The sequence below is a fragment of the Paroedura picta genome, chromosome 6 (genome assembly GCF_049243985.1).
Source record: "Paroedura picta isolate Pp20150507F chromosome 6, Ppicta_v3.0, whole genome shotgun sequence".
NCBI classification, from domain to species: Eukaryota; Metazoa; Chordata; class Lepidosauria; order Squamata; family Gekkonidae; genus Paroedura; species Paroedura picta.
Window position 1 is genome coordinate 42,954,692 of NC_135374.1, and position 27,708 is coordinate 42,982,399.

The 27,708-nt window shown below is 47.0% G+C and overlaps 1 protein-coding gene across 3 annotated transcripts; it reads right to left on the minus strand.

Annotated features, from left to right (window-relative positions):
• Nucleotides 1-2,534: 2,534 nt before the first annotated feature.
• ADPRH (ADP-ribosylarginine hydrolase) lies at nt 2,535-13,004 on the minus strand. Of its 3 annotated transcripts, none has more exons than XM_077342298.1 (4): nt 12,903-13,004; nt 8,005-8,342; nt 5,439-5,799; nt 2,535-4,866 (listed from the first exon to the last, which is right to left on the minus strand). In XM_077342298.1, the coding sequence occupies exons 2-4, from the start codon at nt 8,315-8,317 to the stop codon at nt 4,461-4,463; spliced, it is 1,080 nt and encodes a 359-aa protein (XP_077198413.1). In that variant the 5' UTR covers nt 8,318-8,342; nt 12,903-13,004; the 3' UTR covers nt 2,535-4,460. The 3 variants fall into 3 exon arrangements, with proteins under 3 accessions (XP_077198413.1, XP_077198414.1, XP_077198415.1); XM_077342299.1 differs by lacking the exon at nt 12,903-13,004 and adding an exon at nt 12,539-12,883; XM_077342300.1 differs by lacking the exon at nt 12,903-13,004 and adding an exon at nt 12,378-12,525.
• Nucleotides 13,005-27,708: the final 14,704 nt, after the last annotated feature.

Genomic DNA, 27,708 nt, shown 5'->3' on the forward strand with positions numbered 1-27,708 from the left:
GTTTAATGTTCCTGCTTGGTGGCTTCGGGGACTCCACTACTCACATTTCCCTTGTCCTCCTGTTGACACAAACCATCTGCTGAAAAGGTGTTCCTGCCAGTGCCTGTGCTGTCAGGTTGCAGGTCTGGCTGTAGGTTCTTGCCCTCACCATGCCCTTGGAACAGCTCTTGTGCAGGAGGAGGACTCATCTGGGCCTGTGACTGAGCAACTGGGAGTGAGCCACTTGGACACCTGCCTAGCCCTGGGCTCTGCCAAGTGGGCCAGGAGAAGCCACCAGAATTGTGAAGGGATGGATGCTGTTTACCTCCTCTTTCCTGGCTGTGCTAAACACTGCAGCCAAACATCCTGCCTGAGTCTAGATTTGGAAGCTTTTGGTGAATGCTCAGATGTGACACCATACTGACTCCTCTACCCCAGGCACAACAAATTATTAGCGAAGAGGGAAAGTCTACAGCGATGAGCTCAGTGGATCCTCATGAGGAGGAAGTTAGGATGTCAGCAGTTTGGTATTATGAGAAACTCCCAGCACCACTCTAAGTTGCCAGTTGAAAATTCAAGGCAAAATGCCATTGGTGAGGGAGCCCTTTAACTTGTAGGGCTACTGGTCTTGGAATGCAGCGTCTGAGAATAGTCCCGCCTTGGAAACTCAGCAGCCCAGACCAAGCCAGATGTCTCAGAACTATCTGCAGCTAGAGGGCAGCCTGCTTCAGTTTAATAACAAGAGCACTAGGAGGGCAGGAGCCCTTAGCTAGCCAGCTCTGCCTGTCCATTGCACAGTGTGCTAACTCTGTGTTGGAAGGGCAGTGCATTAGGTTGTAGTAAGATTCTCACCAGGCGGAAGGTGGCACACACACTTAAGCATGACAGTGGGATGGTTGCAGTTGACGCTAAATCTTATTTTTTACTTATATGCTGATTTTCTGTGTGGAAGGCCTTATGCAGGCAGCCAAACACTGGTAAGTTAAATGTAAAACCCAGTTTGCTTGTCTGATTTTGGGGGGCGGGGTCTTAAATGATGGTTTTTCTGTGTTGTCTCCCACATTCAGCGTCAGCTATTGATCCATGTATGCAGATAAACAGAAGTAGTCTGCACTGCCCAGTGCTTAGATTTATTCTATACGGCTGCAGCAAGTAATTTATTTCAATATTTTAATTTGTGGGTTTTTGGCTTTCAGTGCACCTGAAACAATATGGCCTTTAATTTGTGGCGCAGGGTGGTAAGGCAGCTGACATGCTGTCTGAAGCTCTGACCATGAGTTTGATCCCAGCAGCAGGCTCAAGGTTGACTCAGCATCCATCCTTCCGAAGTTGGTAAAAAGAGTTCCCAGCTTGGAAAATGGGCAAATGAGAACAAGATGCAATTTAATAAAGATAAGTGTAAAGTTCTGCATCTGGGTCAGAAAAATGAAAAGCATGCCTACTGGATGGGGGATATGCTTCTAGGTAACACTGTGTGTGAACGAGACCTTGGGGTACTTGTGGATTGTAAATTAAACATGAGCAGGCAGTGTGATGCAGTGGTAAAAAAGGCAAATGCCATTTTGGGCTGTATCAACAGGGGCATCATATCAAAATTGGCTGCAGAGGAAAGGACATGCAGTAATGGGTTTAAACTACAAGTACAATGATATAGGCTAGATATCAGGAAAAAAATTTCACAGAGTAGTTCAGCAGTGGAATAGGCTGCCTAAGGAGGTAAGCTCCCCCTCACTGGCAGTCTTCAATCAAAGGTTGGATATACACTTTTCTTGGATGCTTTAGGATGCTTTGGGCTGATCCTGCATTGAGCAGGGGGTTGGACTAGATGGCCTGTATGGCCCCTTCCAACTCTATGATTCTATAAAACGGTAATGACTGGGAAGGGGATGGCAAACCACCCTGTATTGAGTCTGCCAAGAAAACACTAGAGGGTGTCACCCCAAGGGTCAGACATGATTCGGTGCTTGCACAGGGGATACCTTTACCTTTAATTTGGCTTGACTTATTTATTCATTAGTTATAGTTTATAGTCCGCCTTCCTCCTTGAAGGGACTTGAGGTGGATTACATAAAAGCCCATAAAATCCCCAATGCATAAAACCACCCACTTCCAGATGGCAGAAAAATAAGGAAAAGGAGGCCATCCATAACATCCACAAAGGGTTTGATGGATGGTGTAGCAAAAACCGGGGGCGGGGGCGACATTCTTAAACAGTTGGGCCTCAACCAGAGACCTGGTGGAAGAGCTCCATTTTACAGGCCTTGTGGAACTCGTCAGGGTCCTCAGTTCTCATGGGAGCTCATTCCACCAGGTCAGAGCCAGGACTGAAAAGGCCCTGGCGAGGGTCGAGGCCAGGCACACCTGTCTAGGGCCAGAGATCACTAACAGATTAGTACCCACAGAGCACAAGGCCATGCTGGGGGGCACAAGCAGATAAGTGGTCCCTCAGACAGGTAGGGCCCAATTCCACCAATATGCGGTGGTATTTGTAGACTTCATATTATCATTGGGTTTCTGCAATTTTGTCTTGCTCCACCCCGTCCAAAGGGCAGTCACACATATACATACCTTTAATGGCAATAAAAGAACAATGCAACGTACAGCAAGTAACCTTCATGACAGAAGATTTTACAATTACAGCAGGTAACAAGAAGACAACTTAGAAACTTTTCTCTTTTAGACCTAAGCAACATAACAGTAGATAAAAACTCCACAACCTGCTCAGTAATTAGAAAAGTAATGGGCCATAACATTTTGTGGATAAGTAAGAGCCAGGGAGTGTGGGGAGGATGCCCCACCCACACCAGCATAGACTGACTGGCCCTCAATGTCCCAAATGCTTTGAATAGACCGAAATCTGTAATCATTACCAGAATTGGTCAAGGAGTCCAGATCAATGTCTAGAGATTTCATTTTAGAAACTATTCATTGGGACTATTTCAAAATACGCAGGTCAGCAAATATCAATGTAACAAGGCTATTTGGTGGTGAACTAAACCTAGCCAATATTTAACAGTGAAAATCCATGCATGAGATTCAATAGAATGGTAACCTAACTCAGCACAGAGTAGAATAGACTACAGAGTTGGGAATACCCATAGTCCAGTGTAAGGAGGAGGTAGCCATACAATCGGCCTCTCTGTTGAAGGACTGGATCCACAAAGGGATCCCATAAAATAAGGCTATCATGGTGGCTTGAAAAATTCAGAGAGCCACCAGAAGATATTGATTCCCTTTCTGGTGGTGGAAGCAGTTATGGCCTGGGACATGTTCTTAGCCAACATTATAGCACTGTCATGGTTTATGGATCATTTCAAGTTATACTGAAAAAAGATCCCCAGGTATCTAAAGATTCTAACCTGTTTGATTTCTTTCCCCTCAATTTTCCAAGAAAGAGATTTCCATGATTTAGAGAAAATAAGAATTTTGGTCTTATCAAAATTAATAAAAACCGAGTTCTGGTCACAATGAGCAACTAACTTACATATGTTCAACATATTTATAAATGATTTGAATTAAGAAATAGAGGGGGTGCTTATTAAATTTGCAGATATTAAACTGGGACAGGTAGCAAACGGCAGAAGACAGAATCAGGATACAGGATGATCTTGGCAGGTTAGAAAACTAAGTTAAAACGAATTTCAATAGTGAAAAATCTAAAGTTCTGCGTTTAGGTAGGAAAAATCAAATGTATCATTATAGGATGGGGAAGAGCTGTCTTGGCAGTAGTATGTGCAAAAAGGATCTAGGGGGTCTTAGTAGACCATACATTGAACATGTGTCAGCACTGTGACTCTGGCTAAAAAGGCAATTGGGATTTTGAGCTGTATCAAAAGGAGTATCGTGTCTAGATCACGTGAGGCAATGGTACTGCTTTATTCTACTCTGGTTAGACATCACTTAGAACACTGTGTTCAGTTTTGGGCACCCCAGTTGATGAACGATGTAGGCAAATGAACATGTCCCGAGGAGGGCAACGAAAATGGTGAGAGGTTTGGAGACCAAAACGTATGAAGAAAGGTTGAGGGATCTGTTTAGCCTAGAGAGAAGATGACTAAGAGGTGATATGATAGCCATCTTCAAGTCCTTGGAGGACTGTCACAGTGAAAGAGAAGAGTTGTTTTCTGTTGCCTCAGAGGGTCGGACAAGAGCCAATGGGATGAAATTAATTCAAAAGAATTTTCAGCTAAACACCCAGAAGAAGTTTCTGACAGAATGGTTCTTCAGTGTAACAGGCTTCCTTGGGAGGTGGTAAGTTCTCCTTTGGAAGCTTTTAAGCAGAGGCTATATGGCCATCTGACAAAAATGCTAATTCTGTGAACTTAGGCAGATTGTAAGTGGGTAGACAGAAGGATTGTGTAGGTGCTTGGCTATTGTGGCCATTTCCTGCATTCTGCAGGAGGTCCCTTCCAACTCTATAATTCTTTAATTCTATGATTGCTTGAGGCCAGTCTTCGAGACAGAACCACAGCATGCCTACTTCAGTCACGCTTTGCTGCCAAGCTGAGGTGATAAAGTTCCCCAGCTACTTTCTCCAGTCGGTCTCTGTACTCAATATCCCTATAGTTCGTTTTACTGACTCCCTGGAAGCCATACATTGCTCCCCACCAGCACGCAGCAATGGCCCCTGTAGAGTCATTGTCTCCACCATGGAAGATACCTCTATGAGCTAACTCAGTCCAGTTGTTCCCAGAACCAAGAATGGCATCATAAGCTATCATGGGAGCATCGTGTCCACTGCTGCCTCCCCAGCCGGAGTAACTGAGAGACGTATAGAATTCGTCTCTCTCTTTCACGCCATATTCTGCAGGAAAGGAAGGGGGAGACTTCCCGTCTGAAATGCCTCTGATTTTCAGGTACTGGTCCCACTTACTTTCAAAGTAGTTCCTATGAAATGCAAAAAAAAGAAGAAAGAAAGAAAAGAAGATTGGGAGTTTTTCTCAAGCACCCTTAGTAAAGTATATGTAGTAGCAGGCATGTGGGGAATTCTTAAGAGCTTGTTTTATTTATTTATTTAGAATTAGATATATGCTGTATGAACAGAGGATGGACCCTGTATGAATGCAGAGACATCCTATATTATTCAGAACTGTTTTTAAAAATGCCCCCTGGTAGACAGCATAGTTATATGCCAGCATTACATTTTTAAAAATGTAAGCGACTAGTATCTTCCACTTCCTTCCCCTCTGTTCAGGGTTATGCCATTTTTGTTCCCATATAGCAGGGGTCGCCAAACTGGCTCTCTGGATGTCCATGGGCTACAATTCCCATGTGCCCCCACCAGCATGGTCAACTGGCAGAAGCTCATGGTAATTGTAGTCCATGGACACCTCGAGAGCTGCAGTTTGGCCACCCCTGCCATAGTCAATATATATCTAACCAGATCCACACTATACCCATTCACCAAAAGCCCCCTGGGACCTTCGCCCAGCCAGGGGCACAATCATACATTCACTCACCAGTGCTGCAAGTTTTCTTCCACAAAGCAAGCTGACTCCTGGATGTAGGCTTTAGCCTTTGGCAGCACCGTCATCAGCCCTTTCCCCCACTCCTGGGGCGGCTTGCGGTTCACAGCATAAGAAGTGAAGAGAGCAGAAGCCAGGGATCCCAGGTAGCCCGTTGGGTGGTGGTGAGTCATTCGCCCACTCTCTATGCTGACTTGAATCAAGCTCTCGAGTTGTTCTGGGTGGCAGAACCGTAGTCCAACACACATGGATCTCATGGCAGCTCCACAGCCTCCGCCACTTTTACTGAAAGGGATTTTCCACCCCTCTGGCTCATCTGGCTCCAGAAGTGTTGCATAGTGCATGCAGGTCCCACCTGCAGAGGACAGAAGGAAATCCACCTGAATGTTTATTTCCTGCTTCAGTCAATGCCACGCAGCACAGGTTTCTCCATCCACACGAGAACTCAGCTTTATCTACAGAGCTTTTCCTAACACTTTAAGACAAGAGCGGACATTTTCCTTTCTGCCCACAATCTGTAGTTGTTGATTCAGTATATAAGTGGAAAGAGCAAAGGCTGATTAAAATGAACATGCCTCAGAATAAGCCTGTAATCTGCATCCCAAACTACCAGAGAGAAACGTGTGTGCAAATGGGGAGAACAGCCATCCCTAAGGGAATGCAATTCAAAAATTACTTTAATTCTGTATCAGAAAAGTGGGAGAGCAAGATTATCAATTTAATTAACAATCAAGAATATTATCATTCCAGAAAGTTGCATCAGGAAAAAAAATCTGTTTTAATAAATATAGGAACAATGCTCCCAACTCGGAGGATGCAGTAATCATGCCTTTTCTAAAGGAAATTAAAACGATAATTTTGGAAGTTCCTTCGCCAAGAGGCAGGAGGGAGAGGGTGTGTGCCCCAGCCCCTGACTGATTCACCAAGCATTGGCTTATTATTTTCTATGGGCGGAAGATGTGGCCTCCGGAACTCAAAGGCCTGGTCTGCTGCACAGAGAAAATAATGGCCATTGCGAGTTCAAACAGCTAGATGTGCTAAATATGAGCTTTGCCAAAAGAGTTGCAGCTGCACTGCCCAAATTGTACCACTTCGCTTTATCATGCATAAGTAACATTATCCCTACGTCATCCCAATAATCTCAGGACTGATGAAGACTGGGAGGCTTTGTTCCCATATTACAGATGGTGTTTGTGGCTAAAATTGCATCTTTGGTAGAGATGAGACTGGGGATTTCCCGTGGTTCATGCCTAGCCCCAGTGTGGCATCTGCTTAAGTCATGTGATTTACAGCAGTTTCGCTTTTACACTTGCTTTGATTTTAAGTTTCTGTCCTTTTTGTGCTCAATTCTACTGCTTGGTGAAATAACCTCCTTGAGTAGTTAAGGTGACAAGGACAAAAGGAGCAAGCCACCTGCCTGCCGATTTCTGTGGACAGGATTCTGAATGGCCATCACAGTCCTGACTCATTCCTTTCAGCAAATGCAGTCACAGGAGAACTCTGACTCATGGTCTTCTGTAAAGTACATGGGACAACTTTACAAGGAAAATACAACAGCAATTTTTGAAAGAACGTTTTTGAACAGGTGTCCAGTGCAAATCTTATTTTGAGCTACTTTTCAATGCTGCCACATCTGACTCTCAGGTTGCTTCCTAAGCCAGAAATCACAAGTTACATTTGGACCTCGTGACCCTTCTCCAAATTTCCCTATTTCAGCCCTTCTGAAATTCCACAGGGTGTAAAATCTAACAATATAAGGACAGCAGAAAATAGAAAAAGATGGAAGAAGATAGAAAAAGAGGAAACATCCCTTCCTCAATTTAAAGTATTTCCCCAACCGCAGGGGACTGAAAGAAAAAAAAATCACCAAACAGCCCCTCTCCTTAACAACTAGAAACAAAATAGTTTGCAGTGATAGACCTAGAAGACAGCTTTTGCCAGTGTTGAAAATGCTGAATAAAGGCAGGGGGAATCAAACCTACAATGCATAAAATAAAACACTGTAAAAACATCTAAACAAATAGCATGAAGGACAAATTTAGGAAGGGCCATGACATTTTTTTTTATTATCAAGGTTGGGCTGGATGGGATAGCCTACTGTTGTATGGTTCTGTGCCATGGAAACATTTTTTTAACCAAAGGAACTGAGACACAACGTCGTGGTCACCATCTACCTGCACCATGGTAGTTTGAAAGACAAAAGAATAGGTCACAAGATATAGTACTCTTCTTTTAGCAGTCAGTTAAAATCTCTCATATTTCTCATTAGTGTACTCACCATTAAGATTTCTAGTAGTTAAGAGCGTTGCAGCATTTCATGAAGTAGATAAAATGTCTAAAAGGTGCAAATAGATGCTCTCAATCCCCGGCAGATATTCTTCCTTGTAGAACTGGACTAGAGAAAGCAACTGAGCTCTGCTAATTTGATACTGTTGGGAATGAACCATTTTCAAGAGTAGTGAAGGCCAAAAGTTCTAATCTAAACACCCCAGATGATCTGTGACAGTGCAAAATACAACCATGTGTTTTCTTATAAATGTAAAATTTTAGAAAAGCTTACCTGGAGCTCTTCCACTCATATCGTCCATGCAGTCCCTGTAGTTTCTTGCAAGGAGAGAATACAGGCGTGTAAAATCTGGATCTGTTCCAGCTGCTGTCAGGGCTTCGGCTGTAGCCAAGTGCATGACGGTATCATCACTGACTCGCCAGCCTGCTATGTTGATTTTGTCCACACCTCCCATTTCTGCCAGTTGCACATGAATCTTTTCACCACAGGTAAGGAATTCCCACTGTCTGTTTCTGAAGCCCAGGGCATCTCCAGCGGCACTCAACACCATGGCTGCCACATAGTTTTCAAGCAGGCTGGGACACATGATCAGTCCCCTACAAATATGACAGCTGAAAAGACACGTCTTCCTTTAAAATTGGTTAAAACTGTAGCTTTGACCCACAAAGTTCAGTGATTTTATTAAATACATCTTTCAGTCTGAACTGCCAATCACTGTATACTTGGTTTCAACTGAATCTAAAGTTTTTAGTTAAACCTTTTATACCTTACAAAAAAAGGTAAACGAATCTCACGAGGTTTATATCACTGTAACCTAGCACCGTGGCCTGCCTGCAGCAGATACACATTAAAAACAATCATTTTATAACTCAATCAGCCTATGTATGTAATCTATTTGTAAAAAAACTTTATCAAATGATAGGCTAGATTTGGAAGAACATGAGGAAGAACTCTCCTGAGGCTGCAAAGCTTCTAGGAACTGTCAAAAGCAAAATTACATTGCATCATCTAATTTACAGTTCCTTTGCTGACTGTTCCTAATGCACTGTGAATCAGACTGCATATTTTAAGGAGATTTTTCAAGGGCAAATACTGTACGGTGGAATACTAGCATGCACATCCACAGGCAAATTATGCACCTTGCAACACTGAAAACGGGGAGGCGGGTCACTTGGGCCTGTGTATCAGACACCTCTCCATCTATTCACTTCTCCTCCTTACCCCAGCTATTATTGATATGGCACCATCACATCACATGATATATTACTGATATGGCATCATCACATGCCAAAAAAGAGAAGGCCCCTGCCCTGAAAAGCTTACAATACCATCATCAGAGGGAGAAGGGAGTGGAGGGGCAGCAGAGTAATGATGAATACATATAAGCAAATACAGTTAAATTTGGGATTCACTTCATTCAGGGATACCTGAAGACTCTGCCTGGCTGATAATATATATACAAGAAACCTCAGATGATGATGATGCTTTTTTTCGGTCCTAGATCATGCAACTCAGAGCAGATTCCATCATAATAATGTCATGTCAAGGTTAAATATAGCAGTAAAATATAAATTATTGGATTAAATATATTAAAATCCAAACAAATTCAGTCATCTATTGGATTGTTCCTATATTAGGAAAGGAGAGAGAAGTTGGGAGGATATTTCCAGTCTCAGCAGAAATAAAAATAAGGCTTTGGTGGGGAGGCCAGCATAATTCATGTATTAATTTGGGTTTTAACCACAGTCTTGGTAGAACAGTCCTGTTTTACTAGTCTTGTGGGACCATTCAAGGTCTTCCAGGGCTCTGATGTCATTGCCAGGGCCAAAAATCTAATCACCTTAGGGCTGGGGATCCTGACTAAGTTTTGCTCACTAGATCTTAAAATTCCCCAGAAGAAGTACAGGGATAGGCAGTATCACAAGTATGACTGCCTGGAGCTTTAAAGGTTGTGATCAAAACTTTGAATCTGATTTGTCCCCAAACAAGAGCCAGTGCAGCTGGGAGAGCTCAGGGAAGAACTCGTGCAGCTGCATTCTGGACCAGCTGGAATCTCCAAAATAGCTTCAAGGGTAGCCCTGCACAGAACAAGTTGCAGTAATCTAGTTTTAAGGTGACCATTGTATGGATCACAACATGGATTAGAGACAGCAAGAGATCAAGTTTGCAGATGACACCAAATTGGGAGGAATGGCAAATACTCCGGAAGATAGAGACAGAGTTCAACGAGATCTGAACACAATGGAAAAATGGGCAAATGAGAACAAGATGCAATTCAATAAAGATAAGTGTAAAGTTCTGCATCTGGGTCAGAAAAATGAAAAGCATGCCTACTGGATGGGGGATACGCTTCTAGGTAGCACTGTGTGTGAACGAGACCTTGGGGTACTTGTGGATTGTAAACTAAACATGAGCAGGCAGTGTGATGCAGCGGTAAAAAAGGCAAATGCCATTTTGGGCTGTATCAACAGAGGCATCACATCAAAATCACAAGATGTCATAGTCCCATTGTATACGGCACTGGTCAGACCACACCTGGAGTACTGTGTGCAGTTCTGGAGGCCTCACTTCAAGAAGGATGTAGATAAAATTGAAAGGGTACAGAGGAGAGCGACGAAGATGATCTGGGGCCAAGGGACCAAGCCCTATGAAGATAGGTTGAGGGACTTGGGAATGTTCAGCCTGGAGAAAAGGAGGTTGAGAGGGGACATGATAGCCCTCTTTAAGTATTTGAAAGGTTGTCACTTGGAGGAGGGCAGGATGCTGTTTCTGCTGGCTGCAGAGGAGAGGACACGCAGTAATGGGTTTAAACTTCAAGTACAACGATATAGGCTAGATATCAGGAAAAAGTTTTTCACAGTCAGAGTAGTTCAGCAGTGGAATAGGCTGCCTAAGGAGGTGGTGAGCTCCCCCTCACTGGAAGTCTTCAAGCAAAGGTTGGATACACACTTTTCTTTGATGCTTTAGGATGCTTAGGGCTAATCCTGCGTTGAGCAGGGGGTTGGACTAGATGGCCTGTATGGCCCCTTCCAACTCTATGATTCTATGATTCTATGATCTTTATTTGTTGATAGTTTTGTATCATATTAAAGCCCTCAGACCTCAAGACAGTGGGTCCTTTTCTAAGAGGCTCACTACCAAATGGGACATTCTGTGCACATTTTATTTATTTTATTTATCTATTTATAGTCTAGTTTATATGTTCTGCTGTCATCAGAATACACAAGGTTGCCTTATTCTTTATTGCCATTGTACCCATGTGGGAGTAGCCCGCTTTCCCAGATGAGAAACTGCTGCTCTTACCCACTACACCACACTGGCTCATGCTCTTCCCTTCATCAGATGCACACTAAAAGCTTATGCTGGAGTAATTTCTGTAATCTCTAAAATTCCACTAGACTCTTGTTTTATTTTAAAGATTTGGGGAGGGGGGGGGGTAAAGACTGGAGGGATGCAAGCTTGAAGTAAAGCTTCTGTCCCTGCCTCTCCCAGCCTGAGGATATGGGCCCTTTTGTTTCTCTGCCAGTCCTCTTCTGTCCTGAGTAAACTCTGTCCTAGTTCTTCCTTGCTTAGTATAAAACACAGCCTGGTCTATGCATACAGCAGAATACGGTAATAGAATTCTGAGTTAGTCAAATATGACACTTGAAAATACTGGAGGAGGAGGTATTTCAATTCTAATTAATGCTCTCTGCAAATACAAAAAGTAGCACATCAGAGAGAGGCATTCTAGCCCGCCCTGTGTGTGCTGTGCTAGTTTCGGAGAAATTATCAATTCAGAGGAGTTTCTAAAAATGTAATCCCTCACTTTCATTCTGAGATGCTATAGTCAGTTTTACCACCTCAGTATTTTACCACATCATCTTACTGCATGTTTGGATCAGACCTACCTCCAGAAATGTCAACTGGCTCACAAGTAGAGATTTGATTTCATCGACTATGGGAATTCTCCTCAATTTCTTTCCTTCTACCAATGATGATTAAGTGTCTAGTCTCGAGATTATGGTGAGATTCAGTGTATGAATTCCCTCCCCCTACAGTGTGGACAGCGTGTCTGTATAAATGAAGAAATATCCCACTTCCCCTCAGTATCTAACTCCGGGTGACTAAACCATGCCGAAGTAGCCTCCTGGCCAAAGCAGACACCTCCTGATTTAAAATGAGAGCAAACTATTCCTTCAATAAGAAGAATGACAATCATAATACATGCCCAAATTGCTGACCAGCACAGTTGTACAAAAAGAGGAACAAATGCAATATAAATTACTGAATATCCACCAATAAACTTTGATGAGATTTAAAAAAAAATCATATAGAATGGGAATTGAAGCTACCAAAGAGGAAGAACAACACACATATTTACAGTATATGGTGTCAAAACAGACAAGGAAGCAAAGTGTTCAGAGCCTCCAAATGCTAGTAGAGTGAGAGCTTAAGAGAAAGGACAGCTAAACAGGAGGTCAACTTCATGAGGCTGTAAACAGGAAATGGCATTTTCAGCTGCAGTAAGATGCACATTTATTTAAGTCACATTTAGTACGAAAGTGCATTTTTCTGACTGTCGCTTTATTACAGGTTGAGAGAAAGTTAAATCTGCCTCTTTACGTCTATTTAAATTTGAGTTCATCCCCCCCCCCCCCCTTTACTTGTTAGGAGTAAGGCCGGCCTCTTTGAGTGAGCGACCGTGTTTCGGACTGGAGAATGGCCCTTCAGCCGAGGCGTGCCAGTCGGGGCAAACCCCCGGGGCTGGCCCCTGCACGAGCCGTCCAAAGGGGAAGGGCGTCGGTTTCGCGGAGGAAATACTTGCCGTTCGCGCCCTCCGTCAGGGAAGCCCCCGGAAAGAGTGGAACTAGGAAGGCGGCCACTCTGCCGCGAGCCACTGACTGCGGGGCTCCTGGTGGGCGCGGAAAGGGCAGCGGCGCCAGTGGCCGAGCGGCATAGAGAGCCTGGGCGGCCAGAGAGCACTGGGCGCGCCGCACCGCTTTCGCCTGCCTGCCCGCCGCGGGACCCAAGCTGCTCCCAGGCAGCCGGCAAAGAGTCTCGCCTTCGGTTCGTGGCGCGGCGACACGTAGAGGCTTCACACGAGTGATCCCTGTGCAACTAATACCGGGGGGACCGTGGGAAGGTCGCGCCATACAAGGCGGGCCGGGGGGGGGGGGGGGAGTACGCACCGCTGCCTTCCTGGCAAAGTAGCTCCCAGAGGCGCGGGCGGGTCTGTAATGGCTCTCGCCGCGCAGCCGGGGACGCGACCCAAAGCGCTGCTTTGAGTGACAGCTGTAGAGGAGGAGGAGGAGGAGGAGGAGGAGGAGGAGGGGACCGGGGGGGGGGAGTCGATTTCTGTCAAATGCCATTGGACCTTAGCGAAGGGGTGTGCCGTTTGAAATTACGCTAGAGTTTCATTTCCTGAGCCTTTGCAGCTCTGGACGCTGCAAGGAAAAGAACTGGGTTTGTTGAAATCCTACATGCGGGCATTTGGCTTTCCGTAGCTAGTGTTAGAAGAGAGCAGAGCGTACCGTCTTCAGTTGTGGGAAACTAAGGAGGCTGAAGTTGGTTACTTATTCCTTATCCGTGAATTCAACCAACATTGAAAGGAGCTCTCTGAGCCCCCAAATAAGGTTTGGACCATCATGCCTCATACACCTTCGCCTTCAGGGGACTCCCCCCTTTGAGAGGACATGCGCTTTTTCCTGGTCCCCAGCCCGCTTCTTGCACCAGCTGCTCCAAGGGGGGTATACCCCCGGGACAACTGCACAGCCAACAGAAGCCAAAATTTAACTAAACTAAATCATGTAGGACATCTTGAGTATTTTTCAACCATTTCTGAGGAATTTGGCCATGCTGAGATTTTTCCCACAAAAAAAGCCATTTTCCCTGTTTAACTTTGAAAAACTGGTCATGTTCTTCAAGATTTATTAGTGGTATGTTAAAAGTCTCTTTTTTATTATTCATACAGATTTCTAGCATTGAAGAAGCCCAATGTAGGGCAAAACTCATGTTGGGCATTTGGTTTCTGTGTGCTTCACATTTAAATAGGTAAATAGATGACATTAAGGTGAACTGCATATTAGTAGACCTAGTAGAGAGAGAATATTTGGGAAATATATAGACTAGAGAATATACTTCATTTTCATTTGTAAAAGATTGTTATGTCAAAACTATTTGGATGTTGAACAAGTATAAAAATGGACACAGTGTCACTGAAGAAGCACACGAAAACAGGTGTAAACCGAGGAGCTTGTTTTGACACCTTTATGGACTATTAATTAATACATTTACCATCATCAGCTTGATACATTTCTCCTTGATTGGCTTTCATGGCTGCTGGGTCTTCTTGTTCTGGAACAATGGGGCCAGGCTGCCCCCCAGCAATCTTTGGGCCACCCCAAGCAACACATTCCCACACTCCAGAGACTGTCCCCTGCAGGTAGACATAGGGTGGTGCCCGGTCCAAACATGGTGCCACCAGCTCCTTATCCCCAAGAAGCCTTTATAGCAAGGGAAATTTGAATAAGGAACTGGGAAGCCTCCATGCCTAATTAGGTTTGAGCCACCACATGTCAGACAGCCTCATAGCCCTTCAAGAGAACATGCAATGTTTCCTGGTCCAAAGCCCAGTTCTTGTGTCAGCTGCTCCAAAGAGGGGTGCCCCTAGGACAACTGCACAGCTGGGCACTGGAGCCAGGCCACACCCCAAATCAATCTTTGGACCACCCCAAACAACACACCCCACACTCCAGAAGCTGTCCCCTGCAAGTGGACCTATGGACGTGCCTGGTCCAAACACTGGTTCTGGTGCCACGAGCTCTGTTTTGGATTACCCCCAAGAGGCCTGCATTTCAAGGGAGAATTGAGTAAGGAAGTCTTCATGTCCACAGGCCATTTTTAACCCCCCACCCAGCATTTTGCCCACAGAACTGTGTACATTTGAGAATGGCTTTTTAATATGATCGGGAGGTGTGTCAGTTCACTTGTTTTCCACATTCTCACCCCCTTTGAAAATGGCAGCATCCAGGGAGAATCTCCTCGATTTCATAATGCTGAGGCAACTGCAACTGTCAACCCATTTTTCCTTCCGCCACTGCCCTTGCAGCCAGAAGAGTGCTGTTGTTTTTTATTTAAGACTGCCTACATCCATCCATGCTGGCATGCTTTCTTCGGCCTAAATAAAGAAACCTTTGAGTCCTCATTGAACCTGGCAAGGTGTGTCCTGGCCTGGCCAATTGTATTATAGAGCAGGATGGAGGACAGGAGGTCTGGGCAGGTACAGTTGGGGAGACTGCGGTTGGGCTACACAGGTCAACATCTGGGATAGTCAGGTGCACAGAGAGTTTTCTCCCACACTAGCTAGAGAGGATGTGGTCATAACTAAGAGGAGAAAGTCATAAGTGGAGAACTGTGGTCACGTGCATAACCCTAAGTGGCAGGGAATTCCTGAGTGATCATTGAAGCACAGCCAGAATGCACAGGCGACTCTGGCCTCAGGTGTGAAGCATACGTTCCCATCACTGCCATCTGCATGTGCTCAGAGAAGAGACAATGTGACTTCACTACAGCATGTGGGGCCAACCACACCACAGGCCCTATGAATTAATACCAAACAGCCACGGCAACAACATGGATCTGTCAGACCAAGTAAAGCCATTGAGACAGGCTCTCCAGCTTTGCTATATCAGAGCTTTCTACCTGGGAAAGGCATCTGCTTAGAGTATACAAAGGAGAGGCATGCTTTATGTTACAACTTTGAGAGAAAATAATTTCTGGCATCGCCTGCACGCTTTTCCTAGTCATTGCTCCAGGCTATTCTCAATTTTTTAAAAGTACTTCCCATCTCCTGGAAGAAGGAAGAGGGATGCAGGTGTGAAGGTGGGACATTGGAGGCAGAGGTAGCACTTCTTCGCCTCCATACATTTCTTTTGCTGGTGGCCTGCTGGTTGCTCTCCTGTAGCTTGCTCTTTTTATATTGGGGAGCCCACTTTATGCAATTCCCCAACTAGTGCTTTAAAATGGAGGATGTGAGCAGTTTGCTGCCTGGACACTGGATGTTGGCAACGTCATGCGGAGCAGCCAGTCTTTAATGACTACCTAAGGTAAGCATTTCACTACATTTAACCGGTGCAGATTTGCCCCTTCTTTTGGTGCTCAGTAGTTGTAGCATTTTCCACTACACTGAGGTTTAAGAAGCAGGTCTTCAGAACTGGCCACATGATTTGAATAGTGGCACAGCTCAAGAATGGGTCACCCCACATTTGCAGGGAAAACAACCCAGAGATTTCCCGGTGAAGCCCTTACAACATTATTTCTGTGGCATAAATGGCTATTAAGCAAATTGCACATCTCTTACAGAACTAGCACAGCCTAACGGTTAGCCAGAGCTTGCCTTAATCCAGATCTAAACGCCCAGATCTCACCAAGCAGTTTGCTTGAGCTTTTAGCCAAGCTCCCACCTGCACTATTCTCAGCCCATTGACTTCAGTGGACAGAAATGTGTAACTCAGCGCAATTTAGGAACACACTGCAAAAATACCAAAACAGCCATGAGGAAAGACAGGCCATTTTTAGTACTTTGTGAAAGAACAAGGAATTTTGAAGCTGCATCACAAGACCAATGTGAACTGTTGAGACAGCAGATAACCTGGGTGAAAAAGAGCTTGGGCTAAGAACTCACTAGGAAGTCTGCCCCGCTCCGCTCAGGGGGGCTTAATTCTGAGTAAATAGACAAAGGGTTTTCATTTTAGGGACTCTGCTGTGATGACCAGGAGATGAACAGACCTCTCAAATGTTCTCAAGAAGATAAGAGAGCACATGGGTCATCATCACGCAGTTGTTGCCTTGCAACACCAAAAACAGTGGGGTCATGTGCAGTTTTCTGCAGAGTTGCTTCTGTTGAAAGAGGCAGCTGAAATATTTCAGTTGAAATATTTCTCAATGTATTTGTTGTAACACAAAGACAGGCTCAGTAAAGTTAACAGAAATTTTATCTGACAAAATTCTACCAAAAAGTTTCCTTCAATAAGCAACCATCCTTAAACCCTTTTCCGGATATCTGTCCAGTGATCTGAGTTTTTTTCCTCCTATAAAATAAAATAGATGCCTACTGGTACCATAAAGACTAACAGTTTGTTTCATCACACGCTTTAGTGAGTCAGAACTTGCTTCTTCAGATGTATTGAGGAGGGAATTGTTTTGGGAATTCTTAGAGGATATAATGAAGTAGGATAAATACAACTAATCACAAAAAAGCAGCTGACATTTAAGAAAACTAACTGACATCGCTATAAATACATTAAGAACTGTCAGTTAAAGTTTCTAAAAAGTGGAACCCTTGGGCTCTAGAATTGCAGTAAGTAAGGAAACCTCTAAGTCATCTAGACCAGAATAAAGAACATGATGTTTATGCTGTGGATGCTGCCAGGGCTGAACAGGCAGGAAGGCAGCTGTTATGCAAAGAGGTGAGGAAATCCAGAGATAGATTGCTTGAGAGACGCTAAGGAGTAGGTCTGCTCAAGCACCCACTAGTTTGGCTCAGATCCTGTTCACTAGTTTTGAGCAGGGAGCTGAACCTTTGATGCACTGCTTGGGCATCTCCAAATGAATTAGGATAATTATACTGCTCCCAGAATATCAGAGGGCTTTTCCCCACAGCTCCAGTCCCTCCTCCCAGTAAATGGCACATACTTTAAAACAAAAGAATTCTTGAAATTTTGAAATTTTTGAATTCAGACTTTTGACTTGTGTCTCTGTGTGCTTCTGGCGACTGCTCGTGAACACAGCTAATCATGCTTATTTTTTGCCATCATTTCTTGAACAGGTGCCCTGACCACACAGGCACAGAAAGCAGGCAATACAATCTAGCTTGAATTGATCATTTAAAGCAGCTGTCCCCAACCCCCGGTCCGGGGGCCAGTACCGGGCCATGGATCAGTCGGCACTGGGCCGCGGCTCCTCCTCCTCCTCCTCCCTGGCTGCTGCCTCGAGGGTTGCCCTGACATTCTGCTGCCGGCTCACGTTTGGTGCTCTTCAGCGGCCGCAATGGCTGGGGCTTCCCCTTGGCATGGCACTGCGCAGCTGCTGCTGGCAGTTCCCCCCAGCAGGTGGCGGGAAGTCAGGGGCGCCAGCGGGAAAGCAAGCGGAGCAGGGGCTCAGGCAGCGGCAGTGACGTCCCTCGGCAAAAGAGTACCCCCCCCCCGGGCCTCAGTAAAATTGTCAAGCATTGACTGGTCCCCAGTGATAAAAAGGTTGGGGACCACTGATTTAAAGGATGCAAAGAACAGTTGGACTGCAAGTGATGCAAGTAGATCCCTTAAATGACCTGAGCATGACTCATGGGGGTATTCAGTTATCAGTCAAGAAAACTTGGTTTCTGAACTGTGGGGAAAGTAGCTGCAAGTTGTGACAACCTACTACCTAGTATGCCTAAGACAGGATTTCTAAACAGGGGTTGCCTGAAAACCTGGTGTTTCTCAATGGCCCCAGATAGGTTTCACTGATTGAGTGGGTGTTCCATAAAAAGTACTTTCATTTTAACTTAACTATGGGGGGGGGGGCGTTGGATGCCTGCCCCAGCCCTGCTCCCAGCCCAGTGGAGATGTTTCTAGCATTGGGGGGGGGGAGCATAGCAACAATGTCACATCTGGTGGAAGTGTCTGGGTGATGTCACTTCTGGTGTATGCAACTTCAGGAGTTGTCGCAGGGAGATTTGGCCTGCTGACATCACTCATGAGGTTTCTCAAAGCCTGAAAAATGTTTATCAATGGTAAGAAGGTTGAGCAAGTCCAAACTACTGGGACCACACAACAACTCAAATTGGTTCACAGGGCACCCCACTTTGGAGCAGCTGGCACAAAAACCAGGCTTTCAACCAGGGCTGATTCTGAACTTTGTTTTTTTCCGGTGTGGATCCTGCTGAATTCAGATTGATTTGAACTCGGGTCTTCCTCTATCCTCCCCCTCCCCATTGAAACAGAAAGTGTTCTGCATGTGATTAGGGAAGGGGGGGGGATTGGAGACAGCAGAGGAAGGCGAATAAATCCAAGAGGAACATATCTGCTGAGAGAAGTTAGGGCTTCCCCTTTAAGGGAAGCCTTGTAACCTGGGAACCAGGAACTGACACCCTGGCTGATCAGGGCTTTTCTACAGCATTGGAGGCTCAGCAACAAGTTATTTCGGGGAAAGCAGATAGCTGCACCTTTATTCATGCCAATTTTTCAAATATTGAGGGTTCTGTCCACTCCAGGATATCGCGGGGGAAAGGTAGGGTATGTCTGGATCAATCATGCTTGTTGGGGATGAAAAATTTAAATAGCCGAAAATCAAAATGGAAATCGCATTCAGTATAGACGGCAGGGACTGAATCGACCTGGGATTGGAATAAAACCTCTGAAGATTCAGCCCAGGAAACAGCACATGTCATCTCAAGGGGAGGAGTCCCTTGAATGTGTGTGTATATGACATGTGGTGGTCCAAGCCTTATTTGGGGGTTCAGAGAGCTCTTTTCAATAATCTTGGTTGAATTCACAAATAAGAACAAATAAGGAATAAATAGCCAAGTTCAGCTTCCTGAGAAATTAGGGCAGGGATAGATATAGATACAGAGAAACAGTGCTGGATCAGCAGTAGAGCACCTGCCAGGTTCAGTCCCCAGCATCTCCCATCAAAAGGACCAAGCCTTTACCTGAGACCCTGGAGAGCCTCTACCAGTCTGAGTAGACAGTACTGATTTTGATGGGCCAATGGTGTGATTCAGTATAAGGCAGCTCTATGGGTTCATGCATATGTGTGGGGTAAAAGTCTGCTGTGAAAAAAGCTAGATAGCAACAAGAGAAAACAGCAGAAATGTAGTTCCACCTATCAAGAGGTATTCAGTTACCAGCTCTGCACCCGCTGTAACTTCAAATAAGGGCATTGCTCAAGCCAATGGTTACAAAAACATAAATGGTGGCTGCTAAATCTCTCTTATTCAAGAGAAGCTGTCCCTGTCACATACTACAGTAAATAAAATGAGATTCTTACGATGACCACGGGGATAAATGAAATAATATAACACCAGTATACACCACTCTTAGAGGAAAGGCAGGATGTGCATAAGAATATAGTATAGAGGAAGTGTTCAAAGCACATCTTGTGTATTCTCAGTTATTCTTTCAGGAATCCTATACATTTTGCCAGTATAACAATATGTCTATCCCTTCCCTTTATTCATTCTTCCATGGCTTGATGCTGAGAACCTGGGCCAGCAATTGTGTGGGTGAGAAAAGAGCCATATTCTGGACATGGATTGTATGTATACTGAATATATGTAGAGATACTGGGACTGACCTCTCCTGCCCCACTCATTACCTACATGAATTCAACAGATCTATTCTGTAGTATCCCCCTTCAAGGATCGCTGCCTTGCCATGGCTAGGGGGCTTGCGTAGCTCAGTGAAGCTATGAGCTATGCCGTGCAGGGCCACCCAAGACGGACAAGTCATAGCTGAGAGCTCTGACAAAAGGTGATCCACGGGAGAAGGAAATGGCAAACCACTCCAGTATCTTTGCCATGAAAACCCAATGGACAAGTTCAAAAGGCAAAACGATATGACGCCGGAAGATGAGCCCCTCAGGTCGGAAGGTGTCCAATATGCTACTGGGGATGAGCAGACGGCTAGTACGAGTAGCGTGAGAATGAATGAAGCGATTGGGCCAAAGCTGAAAGGACGCTCAGTTGTGGAAGTAACTGATGGCGAAAAGACAGTCCAATGCTGTAAAGATTTTTATTCCATAGGAACCTGGAACGTCAGATCCATGAATCAAGGCAAGCTGGATGTGGTTAAACAAGAAATGACAAGACTGAACATCGACATTTTAGGAATCAGTGAACTAAAGTGGACAGGAATGGGTGAATTTAATTCAGATGACCATCAGGTATACTACTGTGGGCAAGAATCTCTCAGAAGAAATGGAGTAGCCTTCATAATCAATAAGAGAGTAAAAAAAGCAGTCTTGGGATACAATCCCCAAAATGACAGAATTATTTCAGTTCGAATCCCAGGTAAACCATTCAACATCACAGTAATCCAGGTCTATGCCCCAACCACTGCTCCTGAAGAGGATAAAGTTGATCAGTTCTATGAAGCCTTACAACGCCTTCTAGAAGCAACACCAAAAAATGATGTGCTTATCATCATGGGAGATTGGAATGCTAAAGTAGGAAGCCAAAAGATAACCGGGATAACAGGCAAGTTTGGCCTTGGAGTACAAAATGAAGCAGGGCACAGGCTGGTAGAATTTTGTCAAGAGAATACAATGGTCATAGCAAACACTCTTTTCCAACAACCCAAGAGACGACTCTACACATGGACATCACCAGATGGTCAATACAGAAATTAGATTGACTATGTGCTCTGCAGCCAAAGATGGAGAAGTTCTATAAAGCCAATAAAAACAAGACCAGGAGCTGATTGAGGTTCAGATCATCAGTTTCTTGTTGCAAGATTTAGGCTTAAATTGAAGAAAGTAGGGAAAAGCACTCTGCCACTCAGGTATGAACTAAATCATATCCCCGACGAATATACAGTAGAGGTGACAAATAGATTTAAGGAATTAGATCTGATAGACAGAGTGCCTGAAGAACTATGGACGGAGGTTCGCAACATTGTACAAGAGGTAGCAACTAAAACCATCCCAAAGAAAAAGAAATGCAAGAAATCAAAATGGCTGTCTGAGGAAGCTTTACAAATAGCTAAGGAGAGAAGGGAAGTGAAAGGCAAGGGAGAAAGAGAAAGATACACTCAATTGAATGCAGAATTCCAGAGAAAAGCTAGAAGAGATAAGAATGCCTTCTTAAATGAACAGTGCAAACAAATAGAAGAAAACAATAGAGTGGGGAGGACCAGAGATCTTTTCAAGAAAATTGGAGATATGAAGAGAACGTTTCATGCAAAGTTGGGTATGATAAAAGACCAAAATGGTAAGGACCTCACAGAAGCAGATTTAAAAAAGGTGGCAAAATTATACAGAAGAACTATACAAGAGCGAGCTTAACATCCCTGATGACCACAATGGGGTAGTTACTGACCTGGAGCCAGACATCCTGGAATGTGAAGTCTAATGGGCCTTAGGAAGTCTGAGCAACAATAAAGCTAGTGGTGGTGACAGCATTCCAGTTGAACTATTCAAAATCTTAAAGGACGATGCAGTAAAAGTGCTACACTCAATATGCCAGCAAATTTGGAAAACTCAACAATGGCCACAGGATTGGAAAAGGTCAGTTTACATTCCAATCCCAAAGAAGGGCAATGCCAAAGAATGTTCAAACTACCACACCATTGCACTCATTTCTCATGCTAGCAAAGTTATGCTCAAAATCCTACAAGCTAGGCTCCAGCAATATGTGGACCGAGAACTTCCAGAAGTACAGGCAGGATTTTGAAGAGGCAGAGGAACTAGAGATCAAGTTGCCAACATACGCTGGATCATGGAGAAAGCTAGGGAGTTCCAGAAGAACATCTACTTCTGCTTCATTTACTATGCTAAAGCTTTTGATTGTGTGGAGCACAACAAATTATGGCAAGTTCTTAAAGAGATGGGAATACCAGAGCATCTTATTTGTCTTGTGAGAAATTTATATGCAGGTCAAGAAGCAACAGTGAGAACTGAACATGGAATCACTGATTGGTTCAAAATTGAGAAAGGAATTTGGCAAGGCTGTATACTGTCGCCTTGCCTATTTAACTTGTATGCGGAGCACATCATGAGAAAGGCGGGATTAGAGGAGTCACAAATTGGAATCAAGATTGCCGGGAGAAATATCATCAACCATTTGTAAACATCAAACATTTGTAAAACATGGCGGCTCGACCAGACGCCGGGGCTTAGAGCTCCGCCTGGTCATTGGACTATGAGCGCTCCTGGCTTATGGAGCGTTCTCCCCCTTGCTGTTTTTGGGGGCTGGGGGTTAGTTTTTTCCTTCCCCCCTCTCTTGGGAGAGCAGCCTGATGCTTATCGGCAGCAGAACGGAAGAAAAAGGGACCTGAACGAGAAGGGCTGTGGCGGCCGCACGCACCAGTTCCAGCACCGGACTTGCGTTGGATGCCTCCCCGGCGAGAGTCATCATTGCAAGGGGAAGGAGACCAACGTGAGCCGGGGGGCGCATTTGCGCAGGCCGCGGCGGGGGCCGCAATGCCGAGGGTCCCTGCGGGAGTTCCTATGCCCCCCCTTTGGATTGCCTGCTCCTCCTCTGTGTCTCGGCATTTTTCAGCGTGCTTCAGACCCAGCGCTCCCCAGCGGGTCCCCCCCCCCGCCTGGCTTAGGGTGAGGAAGGGCAGAAGATCGAGCACCTACCAGGTTGAAGATAGCAGCACAGCAACAGAATCATCCCCCTACCCGGGCCCCAGGCTGAAGCTTGCTGGTGGGGCTGAAAAATCACGGCTGCGGCAAACGCTTGGGGCTGGAGTCCAGTGGTTGCGGCAGAGGTTCATCCCGCGGACAGTGAGAGGCCACTTGGGCCGGCCCCTCTGCGCGCGGTTCGACTGCTGGAGTCCCGGGCGGTTCCTTCCCCGGTTGGATGGTAACCTCGAGGACGAGGAGGACTGGGGTGCTGCTGCTTTAAGAACTCAGCCGAAACTGGAGGAGTGGAGAATCGTGTCTCTTGGGCGCCACCCAGTGGCGACTGAGATATTGGCCAGAGCAGGGATTCTGAGTTTTAGTGCTCGCCTCCCTTGCACCATCTGGTGGCAGAAGGCCGAATTTCATCTCAAATTCTTTTTTTTTGCTCTTTTCTTGCTGTTGTGGCCTAGGCCCTCTCCTGAGGTGATAGGAAGGTGTTAGTGACCATCATTGAGAGAGGAATGATAATTGGGAGCTAGGTTCAGCTGAATTAGGTGGGGACGAGCTGGGGGGCAGAGAGAACCCCTGAGATAGGCGGGATCTCACCCCTACAGTGCTGCCCACCTCTCCAGCTGTTAGATTAGGGTGGGGGAGGGGGGGAGGGTGGTGACAGAGTTAGTGGGGTCGGGAGGGTTAGGGAGGGTTAGTGCAGCTGGGGAGGAGGTGGGACTTAGCATAGGAGTTAGGATTGACGTCCTCTCTCGAGGGGGGCACATGGAGAGGGAGGGTCGCCTGGGAGAGATGGCAGATGCTGGGGCCGGGATCCAAACGATCATGGGCCAGGGGCGCTATGGCTGGGGGAGGAGGTTGGACAAGAGAAGGGGTGGGAGCACTGGTGTCCCGCATAGGACCTGGCGGTGGAGACACGGCCGGCGCCCTGGGTGTGCTCGATCCCCTTCTAACCTCCGTCCCATCCCCAGGGATGTGAGGGTGGAGGCTAGGGAGGGTCCGATCTTGGTCCTGTGCAATGCAAGGTCGATTAAGAACAAGACCTCCACTCTGCAGCACTTCTTTGCAGAGTCGGGGGCGGACCTTGCTTGCGTGACCGAGACCTGGGTGAGGGAGGGGGAGTCGGTGGCCTTGAAAGAACTGGCCCCCCCAGGATTCTCGGTCCTACACCAATCTCGGACCCATAAGAGGGGAGGGGGGGTGGCAATTCTGGCCCGGGAGACTCTTGCCTGCAGGGCTCTCCCGGTGCCGGAAATCAGTGGAGTGGAGTGTGTCGGTATTGGGTGGGGCTCGGTCGAGAGCGCGGCCATCTGGCTGGTATACCGTCCGCCCAACGCGCCACCAGATGCCCTGCCCCGCCTGCTGGAGGCGGCGGCCGCCTTGGCGTTGCAGTTCCCTAGGCTCTTAATCCTGGGTGACTTCAATGTCCACGCGGACTCGCCCACTTCAGGACTTGGTGGGGACCTGGTGTCATCCATGGCGACACTAGGGCTCTCGCAATTTGTTGCCGGTCCCACTCATCACGCCGGCCACACGCTTGACTTGATTTTCGGTGCCGGGATAGAGGTGGTTCTGGAGCCAGCTTTGTCCGTGCCATGGTCACACCACTATGTCCTGCGGGCCCAGCTTGGGATGCCACCCCCTCCCCAGTTGGGCGGCGGGCGCACTTTTGCCCGCCCGCGGAGACTCATGGATCCAATTGGTTTCCGGAATGCTCTGCGGGGCCCGATGCCTCCTGGCAACTCACTGGCGGCGTTAGTAGAGGACTGGCAGTCCCGTCTGACAGCCGCTATAGATGAGATTGCCCCTAAGCGTCCTCTCTGCCCTCGACTCAAACGGGCCCCCTGGTACACGGGGGTGCTCCGGGAAAAGAAGAGGGAGGTGAGACGACTAGAGCGAGTGTGGCGGAAGACTCGCGACGAAGCTGCAAGAACATCTTATCGCACGCTTATGAGGGCGTATGAGATGGCGGTGAAAGTGGCGAAGCGAGAGTTCTTCGCCACGGAAATCGCGTCCGCAAGCTCTCGCCCGGCCCAATTATTTAGGGTAGTTAGATCCCTTACCGCCCTTCAGGGGCGCCAAAATATTAGTCAATTGGCACTTGGCTGTGAGGCATTAGCGAGCTTTTTTGCGGATAAAGTCTTGTCGCTTCGCCATGACCTTCCTGTCACAATTAATACAGTAAATGAACTGGAGACCTGTTGGCCGTCTTTGGCAGCGAGGTTTGATGGCTTCAGACGGCTCTCTTCTTCCGAAGTGGACAAGTTGCTGGGGTCGGTCAGGGCGACCACCTGCCCCCTTGATCCCTGTCCCTCTTGGCTTCTCAAGGGGAGCGGAGAGGGGATAGGAGGCCAACTCAGGGATATTATCAACCTTTCCCTGAGTTCCAGGGAATTCCCCGAGCGGCTGAAGGAGGCAGTGGTTCGCCCTCTCCTGAAAAAATCAACGCTGGACCCGCAGGACCCTGCCAACTACCGCCCGGTGTCGCACCTAGCGTTCCTGGGCAAGGTAGTGGAAAGGGCTGCGGCGGACCAGCTCCTAGCTTTCTTGGATGAAACTTCGGCACTCGATCCATATCAGTCTGGCTTCCGCCCTGGCCACGGGGTGGAGACGGTGTTGGTCGCTTTGCTGGATGATCTCCGTCGCCAGCTGGATAGAGGCGGGTCAGCCGTGCTGGTCCTTTTGGATTTGTCGGCTGCTTTCGACACCGTGGACCATGAGATATTGGGCCACCGCCTCGCCGGTACGGGGATACGGGGTACAGCCTTGCGCTGGATACGCTCCTTCCTCCAGAACCGGACCCAGAGGGTTGCAGTGGGGGATGAGCTCTCGCGCCCTTATGGACTCCCTTGTGGGGTCCCACAGGGCGCGGTTCTCTCCCCCACACTATTTAACATCTTCATGCGCCCTCTGGCCCAGCTGGTACGGAGTTTTGGGTTGGGCTGCCATCAGTACGCTGATGACACCCAGCTCTATCTCCTCATGGACGGCCACCCAGACTCCCCCCCGGAACCATTCGCCAGATGTTTGGAAGCAGTGACAAAATGGGTTGAGCAGAGTCGCCTGAAACTCAACCCCTCCAAGACGGAGGTCCTGTGGCTGGGAAGTAGGGGGCGGGAACAGGAAGCGCATTTACCCACCCTGGCAGGGGCGCATCTTACCATTGCGTCCCAGGCCAGAAACTTGGGTGTGACCATTGATGCCTCCCTGACTATGGAGGCACAGGTCAGGAAAGTAGCCGGCCAGGCATTTTTCCATCTTCGCCAAGCCCGGCTACTAGCGCCCTACCTGTCCCCCGAACACCTGGCCACTGTGATCCATGCAACGGTCACCTCCAGATTAGATTTCTGTAACTCGCTCTACGCGGGCCTATCCCTGTCTCTGATCCGGAAACTCCAGCTGGTACAAAATGCAGCCGCTAGGGTCCTCACCGGCACACCTTGGAGGGCCCACATCCAGCCTGTGCTGAGGCAGCTGCACTGGTTACCAATTGCTCTCCGGATCCGGTTCAAGGTTCTGGTTCTAACCTTTAAGGCTTTACGCGGGCTGGGACCCACATACCTGAGGGACCGCCTAGTGCCCTATGCCCCCCGCAGGGTCTGCGCTCTGCGAGTGAGAATCTTCTGGTCGTTCCCGGCCCTAGGGAAGCACGCCTAGCCTCAACCAGGGCCAGGGCCTTTTCGGTCCTGGCCCCCACCTGGTGGAATGAGCTCCCGGGTGAGCTGCGGGCCCTGCGGGACCCTTTAACGTTCCGCAGGGCCTGCAAGACGGAGCTCTTCCGCCAGGTCTATGGTTGAGGCTGGGGCTGCCGGGGTACATCGACTGCTCTCCCCCGGGCTTCTTGAACATCGTTGACCTCCTTCTCCTCCACCCCCCCCTTTTTTAGGAATGGGGGTAGGAAGGGGATCTTATTATTGTGCTGCCATGTTGTGACATTTTAAAGTCTTTTAATGGGAGTTTTAATGGGTTTTTTAAGACATTGTAACCCGCCGCGAGCCATCTGGGAGTGGCGGGAAATAAATTGAAATAATAATAATAATAATAATAACCTCAGAGATGCAGATGATACCACTCTAATGGCAGAAAGTGAAGAGGAACTAAAGAGCCTGTTGATGCGGGTGAAGGAGGAGAGTGCAAAAGTTGGCTTGAAACTCAACATCAAGAAAACAAAGATCATGGCATCCAGCCCTCTCAATTCCTGGCAAATAGATGGGGAAGAAATGGAGCTAGTGACAGATTTTATTTTCCTGGGGTCCAAGATCGTTGCAATGTATGGCTGCGAAAGTTGGACCATAAGGAAGGCCAAGCGTCAAAGAATTGAGGCTTTTGAACTCTGGTGTTGGAGAAGACTCTTGCGAATCCCTTGGACTGCAAGGCGAACAAACTGGTCAGTCCTAGAGGAGATCAGCCCTGCTTGCTCCTTTGAAGGCCAGATCGTGAAGATGAAACTCAAATACTTTGGCCACCTCATGAGAAGGAAGGACTCCCTGGAGAAGAGCCTAATGCTGGGAGCGATCGAGGGCAAAAGAAGAAGGGGACGATGGAGAATGAGGTGGCTGGATGGAGTCATTGAAGCAGTCGGTGCAAACTTAAATGGACTCCGGGGAATGGTAGAGGACAGGAAGGCCTGGAGGATCATTGTCCATGGGGTCGCGATTGGTC